General features: G+C 40.8%; 1 protein-coding gene across 1 annotated transcript in view; it reads right to left on the bottom strand.

Annotated features, from left to right (window-relative positions):
• Nucleotides 1-19,887: 19,887 nt before the first annotated feature.
• Nucleotides 19,888-22,706, bottom strand: part of MAP3K20 (mitogen-activated protein kinase kinase kinase 20) — a 212,503-nt gene continuing 209,684 nt past the window's right edge. The window contains exon 21 of the mRNA XM_049887461.1: nt 19,888-20,098. Coding sequence (XP_049743418.1) covers nt 19,923-20,098 — 176 coding nt within the window. The 3' untranslated portion in view covers nt 19,888-19,922. The remainder of the gene's footprint in view (nt 20,099-22,706) is intronic.

The following is a 22,706-nucleotide window of genomic DNA, read 5'->3' as shown; positions in this document are numbered from 1 at the left end:
CATATGATGCAACTGAAAATACCATGGCATGAGTCAGGTGCACCTTAGTCTTCAGGGTGACATCTTTGCTCTTCAACACTTTGAAGAGGTCCTTTGCAGCAGATTTGCCCAATGCAATGCATCTTTTGATTTTTTGACTCCTGCTTCCATGGCTGTTGATTGTGGATCCAAGTCAAATGAAATCCTTGACAACTTCAATCTTTTCCGCGTTTGTCATGATGTTGCCCATTGGTCCAGTTGTGAGGATTTTTGTTTTCTTTATGTTGAGGTGCAATCCGTACTGAAGGCTGTGGTCTTTGATCTTCATTAATAAGTGCTTCAAGTCCTCTTCACTTTCAGCAAGCACGGTTGTGTCATCTGCATAACGCAGGTTGTTAATGAGTCTTCCTCCAATCCTGATGCCCTGTTCTTCTTCATATAGTCCAGCTTCTCAGATTATTTGCTCGGCATACAGATTGAATAGGTATGGTGAACGAATACAACCCTAGCGCACACCTTTCCTGACTTTAAACCAATCAGTATCCCCTTGTTCTGTATGAACAACTGCCTGTTGATCTATGTAAAGTTTCCTCATGAGCACAATTAAGGGTTCTGGAATTCCCATTCTTCACAATGTTATGCATTATTTGTTACGACCCACACAGTTGAATGCCTTTGCATAGTCAATAAAACACAGGTAAACATCCTTCTGGTATTCTCTGCTTTCAGCCAGGATCCATCTGACATCAGCAATGATATCCCTGGCTCCACATCCTCTTCTGAAACTGGCCTGAACTCCTGGCAGTTCCCTGTCGATATACTGCTGCAGCCGTTTTTGAATGATCTTCAGCAAAATTTTGCTTGTGTGTGATATTAATGATATTGTTCTATAATTTCCACATTCGGTTGGATTGCCTTTCTTGGGAATAGGCATAAATATGGATCTCTTCCAGTCAGCTGGCCAGGAAGCTGTCTTCCATATTTCTTGGCATAGATGAGTGAGCACCTCCAGCGCTGCATCCATTTGTTGAAACATCTCGATATTCCATCAATTCCTGGAGCCTTGTTTTTCACCAATGCCTTCAGAGCAGCTTGGACTCTTCCTTCTGGTACCATCTGTTCCTGATCATATGCTACCTCTTGAAATGGTTGAACATCGACTAACTCTTTTTGGTATAATGACTCTGTGTATTCCTTCCATCTTCTTTTGATGCTTCCTGCATTGTTTAATATTTTCCCCATAGAATCCTTCACTATTGCAGCTCAAGGCTTGAATTTTTTCTGCAGTTCTTTCAGCTTGAGAAACACCGAGCATGTTCTTCCCTTTTGGTTTTCCATTTCCAGCTCTTTGCACATGTCATTGTAATGCTTTACTTTGTCTTCTTGAGCCACCCTTTGAAATCTTCTGTCCAGTTCTTTTACTTCATCAGTTCTTCCTTTTGCTTTAGCTGCTCGACGTTCAAGAGCAAGTTTCAGAGTCTCCTCCAACACCCATCTTGGTCTTTTCTTTCTTTCCTGTCTTTTCAATGACCTCCTGCTTTCTTCATGTATGATGTCCTTGATGTCATTCCACAACTCGTCTGGTCTTCGGTCACCAGTGTTCAATGCGTCAAATCTATTCTTGAGATGGTCTCTAAATTTGGGTGGGATATACTCAAGGTCATATTTTGGCTGTCGTGGACTTGCTCTGATTTTCTTCAGTTTCATCTTGAGCTTGCATATGAGCAATTGATGGTCTGTTCCACAGTCAGCCCCTGGCCTTGTTCTGACTGATAATGTTGAGCTCTTCTAACGTCTCTTTCCATAGATGTAGTCAGTTTGATTTCTGTGTGTTCCATCTGGTGAGGTCCATGTGTATAGTCACCATTTATGTTGCTGAAAGAAGGTGTTTGCAATGAAGAAGTCGTTGGTCTTGCAAAATTCTATCATTCGATCTCCAGCATTGTTTCTATCACCAAGGCCTTATTTTCCAACTACCGATCCTTCTTCTTTGTTTCCAACTTTCGTATTAAAATCACCAGTAATTTTCAATGCATCTTGATTGCATGTTTGATCAATTTCAGACTATGGCAGCTGATAAAAGTCTTCTATTTCTTCATCTTTGGCCCTAGTGATTGGTGCATAAATTGGAATAATAGTCGTATTAACTGGTCTTCCTTGTAGGCGTATGGATATTATCCTATCAGTGACAGCATTGTACTTCAGGATAGATCTTGAAGTGTTCTTTTTGATGATGAATGCAACATCATTCCTCTTCGAGTTGTCATTCCCAGCATAGTAGACTATATGATTGTCTGATTCAAAATGGCCAATACCAGTCCATTTCAGTTCACTAATGCCTAGGATATTGATGTTTATGTGTTCCACTTCATTTTTGACAATTTCTGTTTTTCCTAGATTCATACTTTGTACGTTCCAGGTTCCAATTATTAATGGATGTTTGCAGCTGTTTCTTCTCATTTTGAGTCATGCCACATCAGTAAATGAAGGTCCCGAAAGCTTTACTCCATCCACGTCATTAAGGTCGACTCTACTGACAGCACTGGGCTAGGTGTTCTACTTTGAGGAGGCAGCTCTTTCCCAGTCATCTTTTGAGTTCCTTCCAACCTGGGGGGCTCATCTTCCAGCACTATATCAGACAATGTTTCACTGCTATTCATAAGGTTTTCACTGGCTAATGCTCTTCAGAAGTAGACTGCCGGGTCCTTCTTCCTAGTCTGTCTTAATCTGGAAGCTCAGCTGAAACCTGTCCTCCATGGGTGACCCTGCTGGTATCTGAATACCGGTGGCATAGCTTCTAGCATCACAGCAACACGCAAGCCCCCACAGTACGAAAAACTGACAGACATGTGGGGGTGGAACTTGTTAGAAATGCAAATTATCAAGGCCCCACCCCAGACCTGCTGAAACATTTACTCTGGGGAGGGGCTCAGCTGTCCTTGTTTCAACAAGCCCTCTAGGAAATTTTATGGCAGCTAAAGTTTTTTTTTTTTTAAAGTTTGAGAGCCATCAGCATAGGCCCGACTCCTCCCCGCCACCTCTAGGATGGGCTTATTTTTGCATGTGTCTTCATTCTTTCTATTTTCACATAATATTTTCCCTTTTGGGAATCTGTCCTAAGGAAATAATCTAAAATGACTACCCAGGTTTATACACAACAGTGCTCATTACAGTATTATTTATAATTAAAATGAGAAACAAGTGAGGTATGTATGATGGGAAACTTATTAAGAAGGTACAGTGGAATATATGTTTATAAAGTTTTTAATCACACACGGAAATGATTGTGGTATAATATTAAATAACATTTTTTTAAATAAAATGTGATACTGTATGTAATGGCTAGTTTAACCCTTTGAAGACCCAGTTATTTTCTGCTTTGAATTTTTTTTTTTATTACCATGTGTTTTCATTAATGGAAGAAAACTGAATCATGTTACCAATCGCCAATCTGACACAGAGTCCTTGTCTTTTCCCAAGTAAGAATACACACAAAAGACAAGCTTTATCTTCAGCAAGCTTTATTTTGCTTGAGTCAAGCAAAAGGAGTCAGCAGGGATCTAAGCCTCTCTAAAAGACCAACTCGAAAACGGAAGAAAGGCTAGAGCTTATATGGGTTCGGTGGAGCAATAGAGTAGAATATTTAGCGGGCTTCTTTCAAGGGGCGGGTACTTCTCAGAATGGTGGTGCATGTTCATTAGGTTGCGTGTGCATCTGGAATCCAAGATGGAATCTGCATATAATTCAAGATGGAGTCCTCTTGGCAGCCCTTGGCATCACTTATTATGGGATATAGTGCAAGTGCACTTATCTTTGGCACTACATCGCCATCTTCGGAGGGCTAAGGAAGGTTAAACAGGGTCACACTTTGTTCTTCTGTGAGTGCCGAGCCTGTAAAGGGGGAAGGGACTAGAAAAATATTAAAAAGGGGATAGTAATTCACAGGTTGTTTCAGCCTTATCTCATGTTGACAGGGTGTGGTTCCTGCTTATGCAACTTCTAGATGGTAATCTTTTAACAGCTCTTTTGTTCCACCAGCACAGTTAACCCTGTCTGTTTCAATGGAGTGTGTTTAAATTTTTGGTTGGTAATATGGATTTTGAGAAATATTATGTAGGGTCACCGTGAGTCAGAATTGACTCAATTGGCAGTGGGTTTGGTTTTGGTTTTGTCTTGTACTACATAGTTACTACTAAACTTTTAAGGTTCTTGAACTCTGTAATTAGTGGGCACCCGTCTGTGCCCTGGATCTTGATTGCTGATGTTTTTTGTGATGCCTTTCATTCAGTTAAATGCAGAACTTTTGGTTTGCCAAATATGGCACACACACACAAAAAAACCCAAGCCCACCAAGGTTCCCTAACTATTACAAAGGAAACCATAAGTATGCTTATAAGGCTTATCTAGGGGTAAAAAAGCCAAAAGAGACAAAATTTTTACCCAATTACACTTCCTGGTTGTACAACCTCACTTGTAATCCTCATACCTCTGCTATTTTGCTTCAGTTGACATTTCTTTTGCCTTTTGCTGTTACACAAGCCCCCACTGGTGGGCAACAAATACTTTCAGTGGTAACAATACACTGCCAAAGAACCTGAGAGCTGGAAAAAGTAGATGGTATGCCGTATGTGGGGCCCTGGTGGCACAGTGGTTAAGAGCTCGGCTGCTAACCAAAAGGTTGGCGGTTCGAATCCAGTAGCTGCTCCTGGGAAACTCTATGGGGCAGTTCTACTTTGTCCTATAGGGTCACTATGAGTTGGAGATGACTCGACGGCAATGGGTTTGAGTTTGGTTTTATACCATATGCACCACGAGTCAAGAAAGGTTAAATGTTGGTTTTAATACCAACAGTTAATTCCCTTTCCATGCCCCACTAAAACCACAGTGACAGTGTTTTCTTTTGTTATTTGTTTGTTTTTAAGGGAGAAAAATCACAAGATCAAAGAGGGTAAAAGAGGAGACAATAGCAATAAGATTTTAGAAGGTGGGAGATAAATAATGGAGTGGCAACCAATCTGAAAAAACTGATTCCTTAGCCAGCAGTGAAGAATGCCCAGAATCAGCCCCATTACTGGATCATGAAATCAATTTAGTGGGTTGTGGCTAGCCCATAAAACAGAAGGTTAAAAAAAAAAAAAAAAATCAGAATGCATCACATATAGTAAAGGGAAGTATTGCTAAGTATTGTTTGTGAAACTTTTATTTAAGATACATACACATATAGGCACACAGGGTTATCATATAAAACCTATTTCTAAAAATGAGCTTGGTGAAAAAATTTTCAAGTCTCTGCTCTGTTATGGTAAGATCACAGTTGACAAACTACACCCTGTGTTTGAAGCTTCCTATCAGCTTTTATTCCTCACTCTAAAAGATGACAACTGAGGAAGCATGCAATAAGAAAGATGGAGATAAAAAACAATTAAAAAAAATAGAGAAAAAGCAAGTCGGAGAAAAGACACTGCAGGGGAAAATAAACTTAAAAAAAGAGGCTGCATTAATATCTTCGGAGAGATGAAAAGATATTTAATGGTAACAGGGTGCTATAAAGACAATACACAGAGAACATTAGGAGAAAAGCATTTCAAAATAAAAAATAAAAAACTCAATAGAAAAGTTGGGAGAAAGATTTGAGGAAATCTTATTCACCTTCGTATCTCTTTCTAGCACCATGCCTTGCACAAATCAAACCTTAATTGTTTGCTATCTCACTGACTCACTGAGCTAATGACTGTAATACAGAGGGGTTAAATAATTTGCCAAATGTCCCATAGATAATTTGCAGAGCTGGGATTATAAATCAGGTTATGTGGTTAATTAATCTCTCTACCACAATAAAATAGGGTAGATAAGTATATCAACATATTTAAATGTATTTTATTTAACTAAGCAATTTTTTGTTTGCCTTTTGATATGTGGGAGTGGGGAAAGAGTAGGTTAAGCTGAACGTGGCAAGGTCATGCACAATGAGATCAGACTGTTGCGATCCATAGAGTTTTCACTAATTTTTCAGCAGTAGATTGCCAGGCCTTTCTTCCTTAGAAGCTCCACTGAAACCTGTTCAGCATCATAGGAACACACAAGCCTCCAGTGACAGACAGTGGTGGCAATACATGAGGTGCATTAGCTACGAATTAAAGCTGGGTCTCCCTTATGGAAGGTGAGAATTCTACCAGTGAACCACCACTGCCCTCATTAACAGTGAGTTACATATTCTGTACAAATCAATTGTTAGAATGTAAACATCAGACCATAAGCAATGTAGGAAAATCAAACTGTGTTTGCCTGGGTACTCAGGGAAGATCAAAAAGTCACTTGGGTGATATTGTCTACACTGGTAATCTTCTCATAAAATTGAGAGGCAGAAGGCCATTAGTCTTCAGCTAAACTGTTCTGGTATTTTCCAGTTAAGTCAAACTTTGGGCCTATTCTGTTTTTCCACACCAGATGTTTGCACATGGGTAAATATATCTCCACAGATTGTTATTAACTTAAAACAAACAAACAAAAAAACCCATTTCTCTCAAGTTGGTTCCAACTCATGGAGACCCTATGTGTTACAGAACAGAACTGCTCCATGGGGTTTTCTTGGCTGTAATCTTTACAGAAGCAGATTGACAGGCCTTTCTTCCGTGGTGTCACTGGGTAGGTTCGAACTGCCAATGTTTATGTTAGTAGATGAACGCAAACTATTTGTGCCACCCGAGGGTCTGTTATTAACTTTAGACATTGAATTCCCCTACAGAACCACCAATCTGTCACAAGCAGGGATGTGATTCTTGGAGCTCGGAGAGTGTATTAGAATAAAAAGCTAGACACAAATGCTTCCACATCACGTGCAGCCCATTACCAAACATTTCTGCTGATCTCTGTCTTTGGAGGAGCTTGGTTATTTTCTTCCATTTATTGATATGAAATGTCAGGAGGTCTTTCTGGCTCAGGTTTTTTCTTCTCAATTACCAAATAAAGCAATTTATCTTTCCTGGTTTCAAATGATAGTACTAATTAGGTCATGGGGCATTTCACTATGGAAGTAAAAATTCAAATGAGTATCTTTGAAGCACATCCTAGTATACTCAGGGGTTGGGTTTGTAGAAAACACGGGCTTAAAGGTAAAGGTTTGATCCTCAGCAGTGTCGCTTGAGCCTGGGAACAGGAATCTTGAAGAGTGCTGCTGCACACAGAGATCCTTGTTTTGAGTGACTGCACACAGGAGGATGGGGAAGAACAAAGAATGTCTGAGAAAGTTTGTGCCGTTAAATCAGCTCAGCAAGTTTCTAGATAATGGTCAGGGAATAGTTTGATGTGTCCCCTTGTGGGGTATGCTTCTGTCGGCATTCCTCAAGTACTTCCATCTACGTGGAGACATCTACTGGGTGAGGCCAGAATAAAGGAGAGGAAACGAGGGATTAAAAAAATAATAAGGGACTCTGCAATCAAACACATCTAAAATGATTGAACTTGACTGGTGGCGGAACCAAGTAGTTATTACTGTAGCTTATTGGAAACCCCCAAACCAAGTTTCTCCTTGGGTGGCAAAACCAATGTCCTGCCACTCAACTTCCAGTAACCGCTGTCATGCAGAAATTATTTTAGACGCTGCCTCTGTATGTCCTGTTCCCTTCACCATGACGACTGTATGTGCATTTAATGATTTTCTGACGATGGTTATCATTTGAAATAAAAACATTCATTCTGATGGACGGAGTTGTAAATGTTAGTGGAGCATATTTCACTTTTATATTATTGATCACACATAATAATAGCTACTTACTATATGCTGGGCTCTCACTATTCTAAGCACTTTACCTTATGAAACAGATAGGTACTATTATTATCTTATGCAGTTGAGGAAACAGAAACACAGTGGGGTTAAGTAACTTGTCACACAGTTTGGAAGAGGTGAGTTGGAATTGGAGCTGAGAGACCTCTGTCTTTAGCACTAAAGCTTTTAGAGATATAGACTTAGAAAGTAATTGTAAAAAAAGAAAATTCAGAGGCCTTGAGGAATCTCAGAATGATTACTGCCCGAGAAGCATTTTATCATCTTAATTATTTAGGGAGGGAGATGGTCTTTAAGAATACACACACGCGTCAGTTGCTGTCAAGTTGATTCTGACTCATAGCAACCTGTGCTCCCCAGGGTTTTCAATGACTGATTTTTTTTTCTGAAGTAGATCACCAGGCCTTTCTTCCCAGGTGCCTCTGGGTGGACTTGAACTTTTAACCTTTTGGTTAGCAGCGGGGCATATTAACTGTTTACACCACCCAGGGACTTCTCAAAGAATATAGGCAGTTAATAAGTTAGAAGGGTAGGTCGGAAAAAAGCTAAATTATTCAGGTGTTAGGAGTAACATTTATGACTTCATAGTCATTTAATCAGAAACGCTGGTGGCGTAGTGGTTAAGTGCTAAGGCTGCTAACCAAAAGGTCAGCAGTTTGAATCCGCCAGGCGCTCCTTGGAAACTCTATGGGGCAGTTCTACTCTGTCCTATAGGGTCGCTATGAGTCGGAATCGACTCGATGGCAGTGGGTTTGGTTTTTGGGTTTTAGTCATTTAATCAGCTGCTAAGTCACTATAAGCAGCTGAACTAGATTAAGACTTTAGCAAAAATAAAATAAAATTCAAAGAATATAGTCTTAAAGGATACACACATCTTCATTATCTCAACACCAAAAGAAGTGCAGGCTGGTTCGCTTTCCACTTGCAAAGCTGTGTGGAAGAAGACAGTCTGGAGTCTGCCTTTTGGATACGTTGGTTGATACTTCCAAGGTCGTGGAAATGGCAAGGACCCCTTGCTGTTTTGCCTACGGAGTAGGATTATAAGAATGGCTGCTATGTGCTGAGTGGTGGCTCAGTTAGTTAAAAAGCTTTACACAAGTTATTCCTAATAATTCGCAACTCACCTATGAAGTAAGGATCCTCGTCCCCACTTTATAGACTAGGAAGCTGTGTCAAGCGTGACACAGCTCTGGACAGGCTTGAAGAGTGTCCCTCCGAGATTCTTTCCTTGCTGGAGCCTCAGAATGTGATCTTATGTTGAAATAGGGTGTTTGCAGATGTAATTGATTAAGATGAGGTCATAGTGGAGTAGAAAAAAACCCATTCCCGTCAAGGTGATTGCATCTCGTAGCAACCTATAGTAGACCTACCCCATAGGCTTTACAAGGCTGAACATCTTTACGGAAGCCGACTGCCACATCTTTCTCTCTTGGAGTGGCAGGTGTGTTTCAACCAACGACCTTTCGGTTAGCAGCTGAGAGCTTAACCACTGTGCCACCAGGGCTCCTTCACAGTGGAATAGGACGGACTCTAATCCAATATGACTGATATCCTTATAAGAAAAGGAAAGAGACACACACAGGGAGAACACCACCTTACCACTGAGGCAGGGATTGGAGTGATGCATACACGCCAAGGAACACCAGAAGCTATGAGAAAGCCATGGAACAGATTCTCCCTCAGAGCCTTCAGAGACACCATGGCCCTGGTGACATCTTGATTTTGGACTTCTAGCCTTCAGAGCCGTGAGAAAACAAATTTCTGTTGTCTTAAGCCACCCAGTTTATGGTAATTTGTTATGTCAGTCCCAGGAAACTTATACAAGCTCTTAAGTAATGAGAGATTACAACAGAGGGCTGTCCCAAACCCAAGCATCAAACTATTGGCTCACATTTTACAGAAGAAGAACTCTCAGTAGCAGTGGTTATAGGTTGTGCTAAGTAAGGCTTACTGGGCACCCCTTGTGTTATAAATTGAATTATGTCTCCCCAGAAGATAGGTTGAAATCCTAACCCCTGGTACCTGTGAATTGGCCTTGTTTGGAAAGAGGGTCTCTGAAGATGCTATCAGTTAAATTAACATTAGGTCATATGGGAGTAGCCTGGGTCCTAATCCCATCTGAGAGGTATCCTTGTAAAAGAGAAGAGACACAGGCAGACAGATGGAAGGACTCCATGTGACTCTAGAGCTGCAAGAAACTAGAACAGAGGCATGAACAGATTGTTCCTCAAAGCCTCAGAAGGAATCAACGTGGTAACACCCTGATCCTGGATTCCCAGCCTCCAGAACTGTGAGACAACAAATTTCTGTTCTTCAAAGCCACATAAAACCAAACACCAAACCCACTGCCGTCAAGTTGATCTCAACTCATAGCGACTCTTTAGGACAGAGTAGAACTGCCCCATAGAGTTTTCAAGGAGCACCTGGTGGATTCAAACTGCTGACCTCTCAGTTAGCAGCCATAGCTCTTAACCACTACACCACGAGGGTTTCCTTAAGCCACCTAGTTTGTGGTAGCTAAGGAAAGGGTAACAAGGATGTTAATATAAAGCCAAGGGCATGTCAAGCAAGCTGCTTCAGGCAGTGGAATTTCCTGCAGCCTGGGGACCTCTGTCTTAACTTTAGTAAAATAAGAAAAAAAACTAAGAGTTTTTCCTTTCCAAGTAAGAAGAATGACCTTTTAAAGAAATCAAAAACCTTTTTTTTTTTTTTGGTTTTAGTCTTTTCATTTCAGCTCAATATGTTTCGGAAAACTGGTTACCAGTAAATTAATAAGTACTTTCAGTGGTTTTTTTTTTTTTTTTTTTTTTCAGTAGTGGGTCCAACAACCAGCTGAGTTAAGATTGGCTTCTCCTTTCCTTCAACCCAGCTCCTACTCTGGCAAATTTACAAATTCACCTGATGTTTAAAGAAGTCAGACTCTGAAGGTGCAGAAAGTGGTGGGATTTATTCTTCTTGCCTTGCCTGTGAACAGTAACATATAAGTTCCCAGGTGCTGCAATCGGCAAACTCAAGGGTGAATTTTTTAAAAGAGAGAGGGTATTGATAACGACTGCTTTCCTTTTTTATGTTTTTTGTGTTCTTTGCCACTCTTCTTAATTATTTGCTTTTAAACTAGGATTGATGTTAAAACCTGTTGCCATCAAGTCAATTTTGATTCATAGTGACCCTATAGGACAGAGTAGAAATACCCCATAGGGTTTCCAAGGAGTAGCTGGTACATTCAAACTGCTGACCTTTTGGTTAGCAGCCAAGCTCTTAACCAGTATCCCACCAGGGTTCCAGGATTGATATTAAGTCACTCTTTTCAACCTTGTTATATCATCAGTTCTGAGAGCCTGCAGAATAAATATCTTTTTGATATGCCTAGACACAGTGGCTGCAACAATGGGCTTAAGTGTAACAGCGGTTCTGAGGATGGTGCAGGATTGGGCAGTGTTTTGTGCTGTTGTACACAGAGTTGCTATGAGTCGGAACCAACTCGACAGTACCTAACAACAACAGATTTCATCTAGTAAAATAACTTGTTAACAAAACTCATAATATGCACCTCATATAACAGGATGATTGGTAATAGGGGCAGAGGGAATGGCTACCTTCTGAGAAATTGTTCTTTTAAGATAATATCTGTATAATTAAAGAAAAAAATTTTGTTGCAATAAAATATAAGTTAATGGAGTTCATGCCAACTCCCCATGCAGGGGAAGATAAGTGCTTTCTTTTTGTAACACCATGTCCTACTATACTACAGTGTTTTATTAAGCTCCTACATGTTGAATGGAATGTTCATTCTTATTTTTCAGTAGCTGTGATTGGAATCGGAGCCCTGGTGGCATAGTGGTTAAGAGCTCATCTGTTAGCCAAAAGGTCAGCAGTTTGAATCTACCACCTGCTCCACGGAAACTGTAGGGGGCAGTTCTACTATGTCCTATAGTGTCCCTATGAGTGGGAGTCAATTCAATGGCAACAGGTTTGGTTTATGATTGGACTCAGTCTTGCAATGACAATGTTGTGAATGAGACCACCATGATCTGAATAAAATTCTAAACTTAAGTTCTTCTGCATTCAAATTTGGACAGCACTCTAGATTTTTCTAGCGCCATAGGGGAAATCTTTTCACCTCTGTAGAACAGAGATAACAGCGTGTTGCTGATTCTGAGGCCCAGAATCTGTGCCTTGGCCGCAGAGCACTGCGTAAAGGAAGAGCGTTGTTACAGTTATTGTTTTTCCTGTTTGAAAAGGCTGTCTCTGTAAAAATGATGGATTGAGGGCAAAGAGGAAGGGCGTTTTCTTTCAGGGAACCTGGCTAAAGAAAATGTTGGTCACAGCAGAACACTACAAAACACAAAGGTCTCCACTTTCATGTAAACTTCTTTTATCGAGAACCAAATTACCACAATCATATTCCAAACAACAAAAGACTCTCAAGATAATGACTGGACAAGTATCATTAATTCATGACTCCAGTAATAGACACAATAGCCTGATTCACACCCTTCAGGAACACTCAGCAGCCATTCACCCTGAAAAACTGCCTGGCTAAAGAAACTTCTTTTACAAGACAAAGGCATGGGAAAAACAAAATGGCAAATGAAAGAAAACCAAAGACAATTCAGGATATGTGGCATCTAATTAAACATGAAACAAGGTAATGTTCATAAAGCACTTGGCACATAGTAAGCTATAGTTAAACGGTAGTTATAATGATTGCTACTACTGAGACTGGGAGAGAAGGAAAAAAGCAGAAGGAAGAAGTAAGAAGTATGACGATAGTAGATGATTTGGGGAGAAAAAAAAGAAATCTGTTGCTGTCAAGTTGATTCCAATTCATAGCGACCATACGGGACAGAGTAGAACTGCCCCTTAGGGTTTCCAAGGAGTGGCTGGTGGATTCGAACTGCTGACCTTTCAGCTAGTGTTGAATACTTAACCGCTGTGTCACCAGGGCTCTGATCCAGGTAAATGAGGATCAAAAAGTCTCCGGGGGTAGAGTCTAGGAAAGAATGTGGTTGTTAGCTGCCTCAGGTTAGCCACAACTCATGGTGACCTTGTGCACAGTGGAATGCTGCCTTGTCCTGGACCATTCCCATGATCGGTTGGGGATCTGACCATTGTGATCTATAGGGTTCCCCCCTCTGCCCCCGACCATGGGTTTTTTTTTTTAATAATTTTTATTGTGCTCTAAGTGAAAGTTTACAAATCAAGTCAGTCTCTCACACAAAAACCCGTATACACCTTGCTTCACACTCCCAATTACTCTCCCCCTAATGAGACAGCCCGCTCTCTCCCTCTGCTCTCTCTTTTCGTGTCCATTTTGCCAGCTCCTAACCCCCTCCACCCTCTCATCTCCCCTCCAGGCAGGAGATGCCAACATAGTCTCAAGTGTCCACCTGATCCAAGAAGCTCACTCCTCACCAGCATCCCTCTCCCACCCATTGTCCAGTCCAATCCATGTCTGAAGAGTTGGCTTCAGGAACGGTTCCCGTCCTGGGCCAACAGAAGGTCTGGGGGCCATGACCACCGGGGTCCTTCCAGTCTCAGTCAGACCATTAAGTCTGGTCTTATGAGAATTTGGGGTCTGCATCCCACCCACCATGGGTTTTTATTTTATTTTATTAAATTTTTGTTGAGCTTCAAGTGAACGTTTACAAATCAAGTCAGTCTGTCACATATAAGTTTATATACACCTTACTCCATACTCCCACTTTCTCTCCCCCAATGAGTCAGCCCTTCCAGTCTCTCCTTCCATGACGATTTTGCCAGCTTCCAACCCTCTCTACCCTCCCATCCCCCCTCCAGACAGGAGATGCCAACACAGTCTCAAGTGTCCACCTGATACAAATAGCTCACTCTTCATCAGCGTCTCTCTCCTACCCACTGTCCAGTTCCTTCCATGTCTGATGAGTTGTCTTCGGGAATGGTTCCCGTCCTGGGCCAACAGAAGGTTTGGGGACCATGACCGCCGGGATTCCTCTAGTCTCAGTCAGACCATTAAGTATGGTCTTATTGTGAGAATTTGGGGTCTGCATCCCACTGATCTCCTGCTCCCTCAGGGGTTCTCAGTTGTGCTCCGTGTCAGGGCAGTCATCGGTTGTGGCTGGGCACCAACTAGTTCTTCTGGTCTCAGGATGATGTAAGTCTCTGGTTCATGTGGCCCTTTCTGTCTCTCGGGCTCATAGTTATCGTGTGACCTTGGTGTTCATTCTCCTTTGATCCAGGTGGGTTGAGACCAATTGATGCATCTTAGATGGCCGCTTGTTAGCATTTAAGACCCCAGACGCCACATTTCAAAGTGGGATGCAGAATGTTTTCATAATAGAATTATTTTGCCAATTGACTTAGAAGTCCCCTTAAACCATGGTCCCCAAACCCCCACCCTTGCTCCGCTTACCTTTGAAGCATTCAGTTTATCCCGGAAACTTCTTTGCTTTTGGTCTAGTCCAGTTGAGCTGACCTTCCGTGTATTGAGTATTGTCCTTCCCTTCACCTAAAGTAGTTCTTATCTACTAACTAATCAGTAAAAAACCCTCTCCCACCCTCCCTCCCTCCCCGCCCTCATAACCACAAAAGTATGTGTTCTTCTCAGTTTATACTATTTCTCAAGATCTTATAACAGTGGTCTTATACAATATTTGTCCTTTTGCCTCTGACTAATTTCGCTCAGCATAATGCCTTCCAGGATCCTCCATGTTATGAAATGTTTCACAGATTCGTCACTGTTCTTTATCGATGCGTAGTATTCCATTGTGTGAATATACCACAATTTATTTACCCATTCATCCGTTGATGGACACCTTGGTTGCTTCCAGCTTTTTGCTATTGTAAACAGAGCTGCAATAAACATGGGTGTGCATATATCTGTTTGTGTGAAGGCTCTTATTTCTCTAGGGTATATTCCGAGGAGTGGGATTTCTGGGTTGTATGGTAGTTCTATTTCTAACTGTTTAAGATAACGCCAGATAGATTTCCAAAGTGGTCGTACCATTTTACATTCTCACCAGAAGTGTATAAGAGTTCCAATCTCTCCGCAGCCTCTCCAACATTTATTATTTTGTGTTTTTTGGATTAATGCCACCATGGGTTTTTATTATCTGATTTTCAGAAGCAGATCACCAGGCCTTTCTTCCTAGTCTATATTAACCTGGAAGCTCTGCTGAAACCCCTTTCAGAATCATAACAACACACAAGCCTCCACGACAGATGGTGCATTAGCTGGAATCAAACCCAGGCGGCCCTCATGGAGGGTGAGAATTCTATCACTGCACCACCACTGACTTCCTAGGAAAGAACACAGGCCTAAAAAGCCAGTCCTATTCTGTCACCATCTAACTTTGACCTGGGGCATTTGAATTCAGTAGCAGTTCATTTAGGATCTAAGTTTTGGGCACTCAGGTGAATAAGTCACAGTCTCTGTTTTAAGGAATTCACAGGTTCTTTACATTTCAGGCCTTGTATCTACCATCTGAAAATTCCTGGGGTTGACCTGAATCAGTGTTCCTCAGATTGGAATAATTTATGGAATCCTTTTAAAGAAAAACAATGATTATTATTCTTCCAGTATTGACTAAATTATTTTGGTTATAGTGTTACTTAAAAATCAACAACAACTAAAAAAGCATAAATCTCTTATCTTACAATTCTCATTCAACTATAAACCAAATGAATTTATAAACTAAATATAAACAAAATCAAAGTTAAGAATATTAATTGGATATGAAGAATGATTTTTTTTTTTTTTTTTAAGACTAAATGGGCACACCAGCCCAGGGACAAGGATAAGAAGGCTGGAGGGGGCAGGAAAGCTGGTAATGGGGAACTTGAGGCCAGAAGGGGGAGTGTTGACATGTTATGAAGTTGGCAACCACTATCACAAAACAATATGTATATTAATCATTTGATTAGAAACTAGTTTGCTCTGTGAACCTTTTTCTAAAGAACAATAAAAAATAAGAGAACCAACCTAATTATTAGAGACCGACAGGTCAACTCCATTATGTTTGTTAATTTATGGGTGACTCCAGTTTTTCATGACTTACTATTGAGTAAGTGTTTCTTATTGCTGATAGAACAAATGAAAAAAAGAATGATGTTGTTTTGAAGCAAAGTTGCCGTTCTCACCATGAATATAGTACCTTCCTTGATTCAATTCTGTCACCATTTTTCTTTGTTTGAACTACTGGGAAACTTCTGCGTACAGAGAGTTTTGCCATAAACACATTTCTTGTGTATTATGTTTTCCTTTTTTATCATTGTTGTTGTTGTTCCTTGCCCTGTAGTCAGCTCTGACTCATGGCAACCCCATGTAAACAGAAAGAAATGTTACTCAGTCCTGTACCATTTTCAGAATTATTGGTCCATTGTTACAGCCATCGTGTGTCTTGAATGCCTTCCAACTTAGGGGGCTCATCTTCCAGCACTACATCAGGCAGTGTGATGTTATGATTCTTAGGGCTTTTATTGGCTAATTTTTGGAAGCAGATCACTAGGACTTTCTTTCTAGTGTGTCTTAGTGTGGAAGCTCTGCTGAAACCTGTCCATCACGGCTGATCCTGCTGGCATTTGAAATACTGGTGGCATAGCTTCTAGCATCATAGCAACATGAAAGCCGTCACTGTATGACAAACCAATAGGCAGGTGGCGGCCTTATATCATTAGCCCACAAAAATCAATGTTGAAACTATTTAGGATCCACCAAAAAACAGACTCAAACACTGAAATTGTATGGCAGGACATAGGTTTGAGGGTCCAACAGATGATCCAGAATATGCTCGTACTAATTTTTTTTAGATTTTTATTGGAATAAGAACACAAACCATAAAAATTTTCTTAAAGAATGTGTGACTGTTTGTATCTGAGGTTATAAAGTATATATTTAGAGTCTAGCTTGAGGAACACTGAACTGGGTGACTCCTAAATCCTTCCTAGTTCTCAAATGCTACAAACTCTATTTCCTACTATTAAGAAGTTTGTCCTTGATAGGACTTAGCACATAGCAGGTGCTTGTTATGAACTGAATTGTGTGCCCCCAAAATATATGTTGTAAATCCTAACCTGTATACCAGTGGTCATAATTCCATTTGGGAATGGGCTGCCTTTGTTATGTTAATGAGACAGGATTAGTATAGGGAGTATCTTGAGTCAATCTCCTTTGAGATATAAAAGATTAAACAAACAAGCCAAGAAGAGATGAGGTAAAATAAATGCCAAGACACACAGAGCTCTCCAAGGCACCAAGAAGAAGCTGAAGAGAAAATGACCTTCCTCCAGAGCCGACAGAGAGAGAAAGCCTCCTAGAGCCAGCACTCTGAATTTGGACTTCTAGCCTCCTAAACTGTGAGAAAATAAATTTCTGCTTATTAAGGCCATCCGGTTGTAGTATTTCTGTTATAGCGGCACTAGATAACTAAGACAGTGTTCGTTTTAGTCTTGGTTTAAATTGATTGCACTTTGGTGTATAAAATAATCTGATCCAATCTTTTTTAAAAAGCAGAGTTTTTTGTAATTTGTTTTTTGTGAAAATAGACACAGTTACACACTATTTCAACAATTTCTACATGTACAATTCAGTGACATTGATTACATTCTTCAAGTTGTGCATTCTCACCATCCTTCTCCAAATTGTTCTACTGCCGTTGACTTAAGCTCACTGCCCTCTAAGTTCCTCATCTAAGCTTTCAAATCGCTGCTGTCAGTTTGATCTCACATAGATAATTCTTTAAAAGAGCACAATAAGAAGCAGAGATTTTATTTGCATTATTTTCTTAGTACAGTTCTTAGCAATGCCACACAAAAAAAAAGACATTAAATTCAGCAAATTTGTTTGAATGTGCCCTTCTAGCAAACAGTGTATATTAGACCCTAGAGAATAACAGTGAGCTAGGAAAGTATGCCTGTACCCTGTTCTAAGAGAAATCATAGCACTTAAAAGCCCTTGCAGTCTACATGGCCATGCTTGATTTCTTAAGCTTTCCCCACACTCCTTTATTTGTAGGCCATAGCTGATTAGATCAGGGATGGACACCTACTCAATCTAGGGTCTGCTGAGCAACCTATGACTCCTGGGGTCTGTCTCAAAAATATGAGAAGGGCCAAGTAAACTTTCACTTTCTTAGGACGCAGAAACAAGAAATGTGAAGAACTTACCAGGGCAAGATGGGAGCAGCAGCTGAAAGTTCATGAGGTAGTGCTGGGAATGCAAATACCTGTTGGTGGAGGCTGAAGTATGAGACAGCAACCAAAATCAGCTGTTGGCAGAGAAAGCAGCAGCCACGTGGGGGTAGCTGAGACACATTAATGGTGGAGCACAAGGGCAAGGATTCAGCAACCTCCACTGAGGCCCCTAAACCAGACCAGTTGCTGTCCAGTGGATTCCATACTCATGACTGTCAGAGTAGAACTGTGCTCCATAGGGTTTTCAATGGCTGACTTTTTGGAAGTAGACTGCCAGGCCTTTCTTCTGAGTTGCCTCTGGGTAGATGCGAAACTCCAACCTTTGCGTTTGTAGCCAAGCACATTAACCATTCGTGCCACTGAGGGACTCCATATTTTATATTACAGTACGATAAACTCAGTTGTATTTGAACTAGTTAGAATGGGTCTCTTTCTTATAGGGAAACCTCAGTAAGAGAAGCAGGCGATGGTGTTTCGCTTTTGAGTCTCCTTGGAATTTCATCTGTGTTGGTCAAAGTTATGAATTGAATTGTGTCCCTCCAAAATATGTATTGTAAATCCTAACCCCTATATCTGTGGCTATAATCCCATTTGGGAATGGGTTTTCTTTGTTATGTTAATGAGGCAGTATTAGTGAATAAACCTTATACCTAGGAATAGGAGCTAAAAAGGGACAAGGACATTCCCCCAGAGTGGACAGACAGAGCCTTCCCCTGGAGCTGGCACCCTGAATTTGGACTCCTAGCTTCCAAAATGGTGAGAAAATAAATTCTTTTCATTAAAGCCACCCACTTGTGGTATTTCTGTTATAGCAGCACTAGATAACTAAGACTGTCAAGAAGGGTGAGATTTCTGAGAAGTGGACCATCTACCATTGGATTAATAGACAATTAACTAATTGCTGTCGAGTCGATTCTGACTCATAGTGACCCTATAGGACAGAGTAGAACCACCCCATAAGATTTCCAAGGAGTGGCTGGTGGATTCGTACTGCTGACTTTTTGGTTAGCAGCCAAGTTCTTAACCACTGTGCCACCAGGGCTCCCAACAGACAATTAGCAAACTTATTTTGTTCCTTTGATAAATAAGACAGTGATTTGCTATAATGGCTCAAACTTAAGGAAAGGTCAAAATTGAGGATGTCATATTAATTGCAGGAACTAGTGATTTCAGACGATTTTTTAGACCAAAACAAAGAATAATTAGGTAAGCTAAGTCCTGAGAATTTCACGTTCAGAGTCATGGGTCCCCCAGACAAGGATGAAATGGATACAGTCAGGTGAAGAATAAGGAGTAAGGCTGTATGGAGAAGAAGCCAAAGAACTGGCAAAGGAGTAGGGACAGAATTATTCTTGTCCCACAAAATGAATGATTTTTCTCTTTCCATTTTATGTTTCAACTCCTTTCTTTCCAAATTTCCAATTTAGTCTATAAATTCCCACTGAGTCTTCTTTTTTTTTTTCCAATTTTTTATTTTTTATTGTGCTTTAGGTGGAGGTTTACAGAGCAAACTGGTTTCTCACTAAACAAGTAATACACATTTTGTTCAGTGACATTGGTTGCCAACCCTATGGTGTATCAACACTCCCCCTTCTGGACCTTTGATTCCCCGTTACTGGCTTTCCTGTCCCCTCCGGCCTTCTCATCCTTGACCCTGGGCTGATACGCCCATTTAGTTTCATTTTGTTTTATGGTCCTGTCTAATCTTTGCCTGAAGGGTGAATCTCAGGAGTGACTTCAGTACTGAATTAAAATGGTGTCCAGGGGCTATACTCTCAAGGTTTCTCTCTGAGTCTAATTTCTGAATAAACAAAGGAAATCAGAGATAATGCAGGGCCAGTGCCTAGTTCAAGGTAGGTGCTCAGTAAATGTTTGTGCAACTGAATTTAACATTAAAATGTACTTTACAGATAACTTTATTAGAAATATTTATTAAAAAACAAATGCTGTCTATGTGTTGTTGTTAGGTGCCGTTGTGCCGATTTTTGATTCATAGTGACCCCGTGTGACAGAGCAGAACTGCTCCATAGGGTTTTCTTGGCTGTGGAGTTGCTAGATGGGTTCCAACTGAGAACGTTTTGGTTAGCCGAGTGCTTAATGGTTGTGCCACTGGGGCTCCTTGCTTTCTATATAGTGCCACAAAGTCCTGAAGAAACCAACACAGGCCTAATGAAAGAAAGAGGAAATGTAATTGCCTTAGTGTTTTGTTTCTAGTAACACCAGAGCCCTGGTAGCACAGTGGTTAAGAACTCGGCTGCTAACCAAAAGGGCTGTAGTTCGAATCCACCAGTTGCTCCTTGGAAACCCTATAGAGCAGTTCTACTGTGTCTACAGCGTCGCTATGAGTTAGAATCAACTTGGCAGCAATGGGTTTTGGTTTTGATTAGTAAACACCTACTAAGTCACAAAGACTTTCCCAATCTCTGTGGAGATCCAAGGAGGTTAACTGTACCAAATTAAAGGAATGTTAACTTACAGTGGATGGACCTCATGTACACTAATTTCAAATGTGATGAAACATTTCACAAAGCATGGGCTTCAATGAGAACAATGTAAAGGAAGAGGGCCTGGTTGGGATCTTGGGCACTTGCCTTGAGCTCTGACTTCGCTGGCAACTGGCTAAGTGACTGGGCATGTCATTTCATCCCTACAGGCTCAGGTTTCTTCATCCATAAAATGAGGGAGTTGAACTTTGGTAGATGGTCTTCAAGTACATTCCTCCTCTAACTCTTAATTGAACTATGCTCAGGTTCAAAATTCATATTGTAGAAAAATGTAAAATAAGCAGAGAAGTCAAAAACTCAGAAAAGAAGACACACAACTATAACAATTGGTGAGTACAGAGGTTTTAATGGTGTCTCTGGCAGCCAGCCTCCAAGATGTTCTCCCCAGTGATCCTTATCTCCTCGTATTCAAACTCTTGTGCTGTCTCCTCTCACCCTGATCAGTGCTGATCCAGGTAACCAGAAGAGTATTGCAGAAATGATTGGGCATGACTTCTGAGGCTAGATCATAAAAGACATTATGGCTTTCCTCTCTCTTGGATCACTCCCTCTGGGGAAAGCCAGCTACTATGTCATGAGGATACCTAAGCAGGTAGAAAGAGCCACATGGGGAGGAACTGAGGCCTTCTGCCAACAACCAGCACCATGTGAGAGAACTACCTTGGAAGCAGATCTTCCGGTCCCAGTCAAGCCTTCAGATGAATGTAGCTCCAGCCAAAATCTTGATGGCCATTTTATTAGAAACCCAAGCCAGAACCACACAGCTAAGTCTCTCATGAATTCCTGACTCACGAAAACTGTGTGAGATTATAACCACTTGTTATTATTTTAAGCCACTAAGTTTTAGGGTGGTTTGTTAAGTAGCAATACATAACTATGACAAGGTCTATAAGAAAAATATAGTTGCTCTTACAGAGTGTTTATATAATATGTGGTTGTTATTTCACCTTCTTTCACTCATTAGAGAATATATTTAAAGCCTATTCAGTGCCTGGCATATGTCAGGAGGTATTATTCAGGAATAAATACAGTTTCCCACCTTCAAGAAGCTCATAGTCTGGGAAGCTGGGAGGGCGAGTCAGGTGGAGGAGGGATGGCAAACCATAAATGCCTATAGCAGATGCTACTTTAATATCACTGCTTTAGAATCCCGCTTTCTGTTACCGCTGGTATGTTGAGTACATAAACTTTGGCTCTGACTTCAATGGCTGAAGAGAATGCTCATCAGTTACTGCCGAATGATTGGTTTTGGTTTTAATAAGAGTGATCAATACCATCAGCTCCCCCTTTAAATGCTAATGCATGCTTTAACACAGCAGATGTAGACATACAGTACACTGCAGATTAAAAGTAGGCACAAAATTAAATCGCTTACACATAGCAAAGGAGCTGGTTTGGACATCTTGATAATCACCCACAACCAGCTGACAAATCTTGAATTGTTCCCACACCACAAAGCCTCTCCCCCAGAACAGGCATCATCTGGCAATGACTGAGTATGCCTGGTGCCTTTGGGTAAGAGAAAAAAAAAAAAAACTGCCAGGTCAGACTTTCAGCAAAACTTTATGTACTTTTAGAAGCAGTCACAGCAGGACCGTAGAGGGCTCCAGGACCAGGAACAATCTATTCATCAAAAAAACTGGACTTTGGGCTTCTGGACAGGCACGCGATATAGCAAAGATTGCCACAAATGTCCAAAGGATAGTGCCTATGTGCAAATTCCTTTAACGTGGCTAATTTTTCTGTGCTTTCTAAATTCCTGCAACAAGTATTTATTAAGAGACTGCTATGCCAGGTATAGAAATTCAAAATGGAAAATGAACACCATTTACTGTAATGCAAGGAGCAGTTTCTTAGCAGAAACAGGCTGGCCTTTCCCTTGGAGGCCTTGAATGCCCAGAATCTGTCCTCAGCGATAAGCTCAGAAACTTAGTGCCTCAGTTGTGTTCAGGAACCAGTTTCACGTTGGCCAAGCTCACAAGAGACTGAGGTATAGAATCAGAATTATAATTCTTTTAACACTAGAAATATAACTCCTCTTGAACCACTTAATGAACATGGAATTAGAACAAGGAGAATTTAGATGATTTGATGGTTTGTCAGCCTGATTAATAAATTAATCAATTTATCCATCCATTCAGCAAATATATTGAGTGTCTACTATGTGTTGGAGATACACTAGTGATCAAGTTTAGTCCCTGCCTTCACATTGCTGATGGTCTAGTGAGGCATACAGACAAGCAGACTATGAGACAATTACAACAGAGGGA

This window comes from Elephas maximus, chromosome 6 (assembly GCF_024166365.1).
Source record: "Elephas maximus indicus isolate mEleMax1 chromosome 6, mEleMax1 primary haplotype, whole genome shotgun sequence".
Taxonomy (NCBI): Eukaryota; Metazoa; Chordata; class Mammalia; order Proboscidea; family Elephantidae; genus Elephas; species Elephas maximus.
The sequence above is the reverse complement of the archived record's forward strand: the minus strand, read 5'-3'. Positions and strand labels throughout refer to the sequence as shown.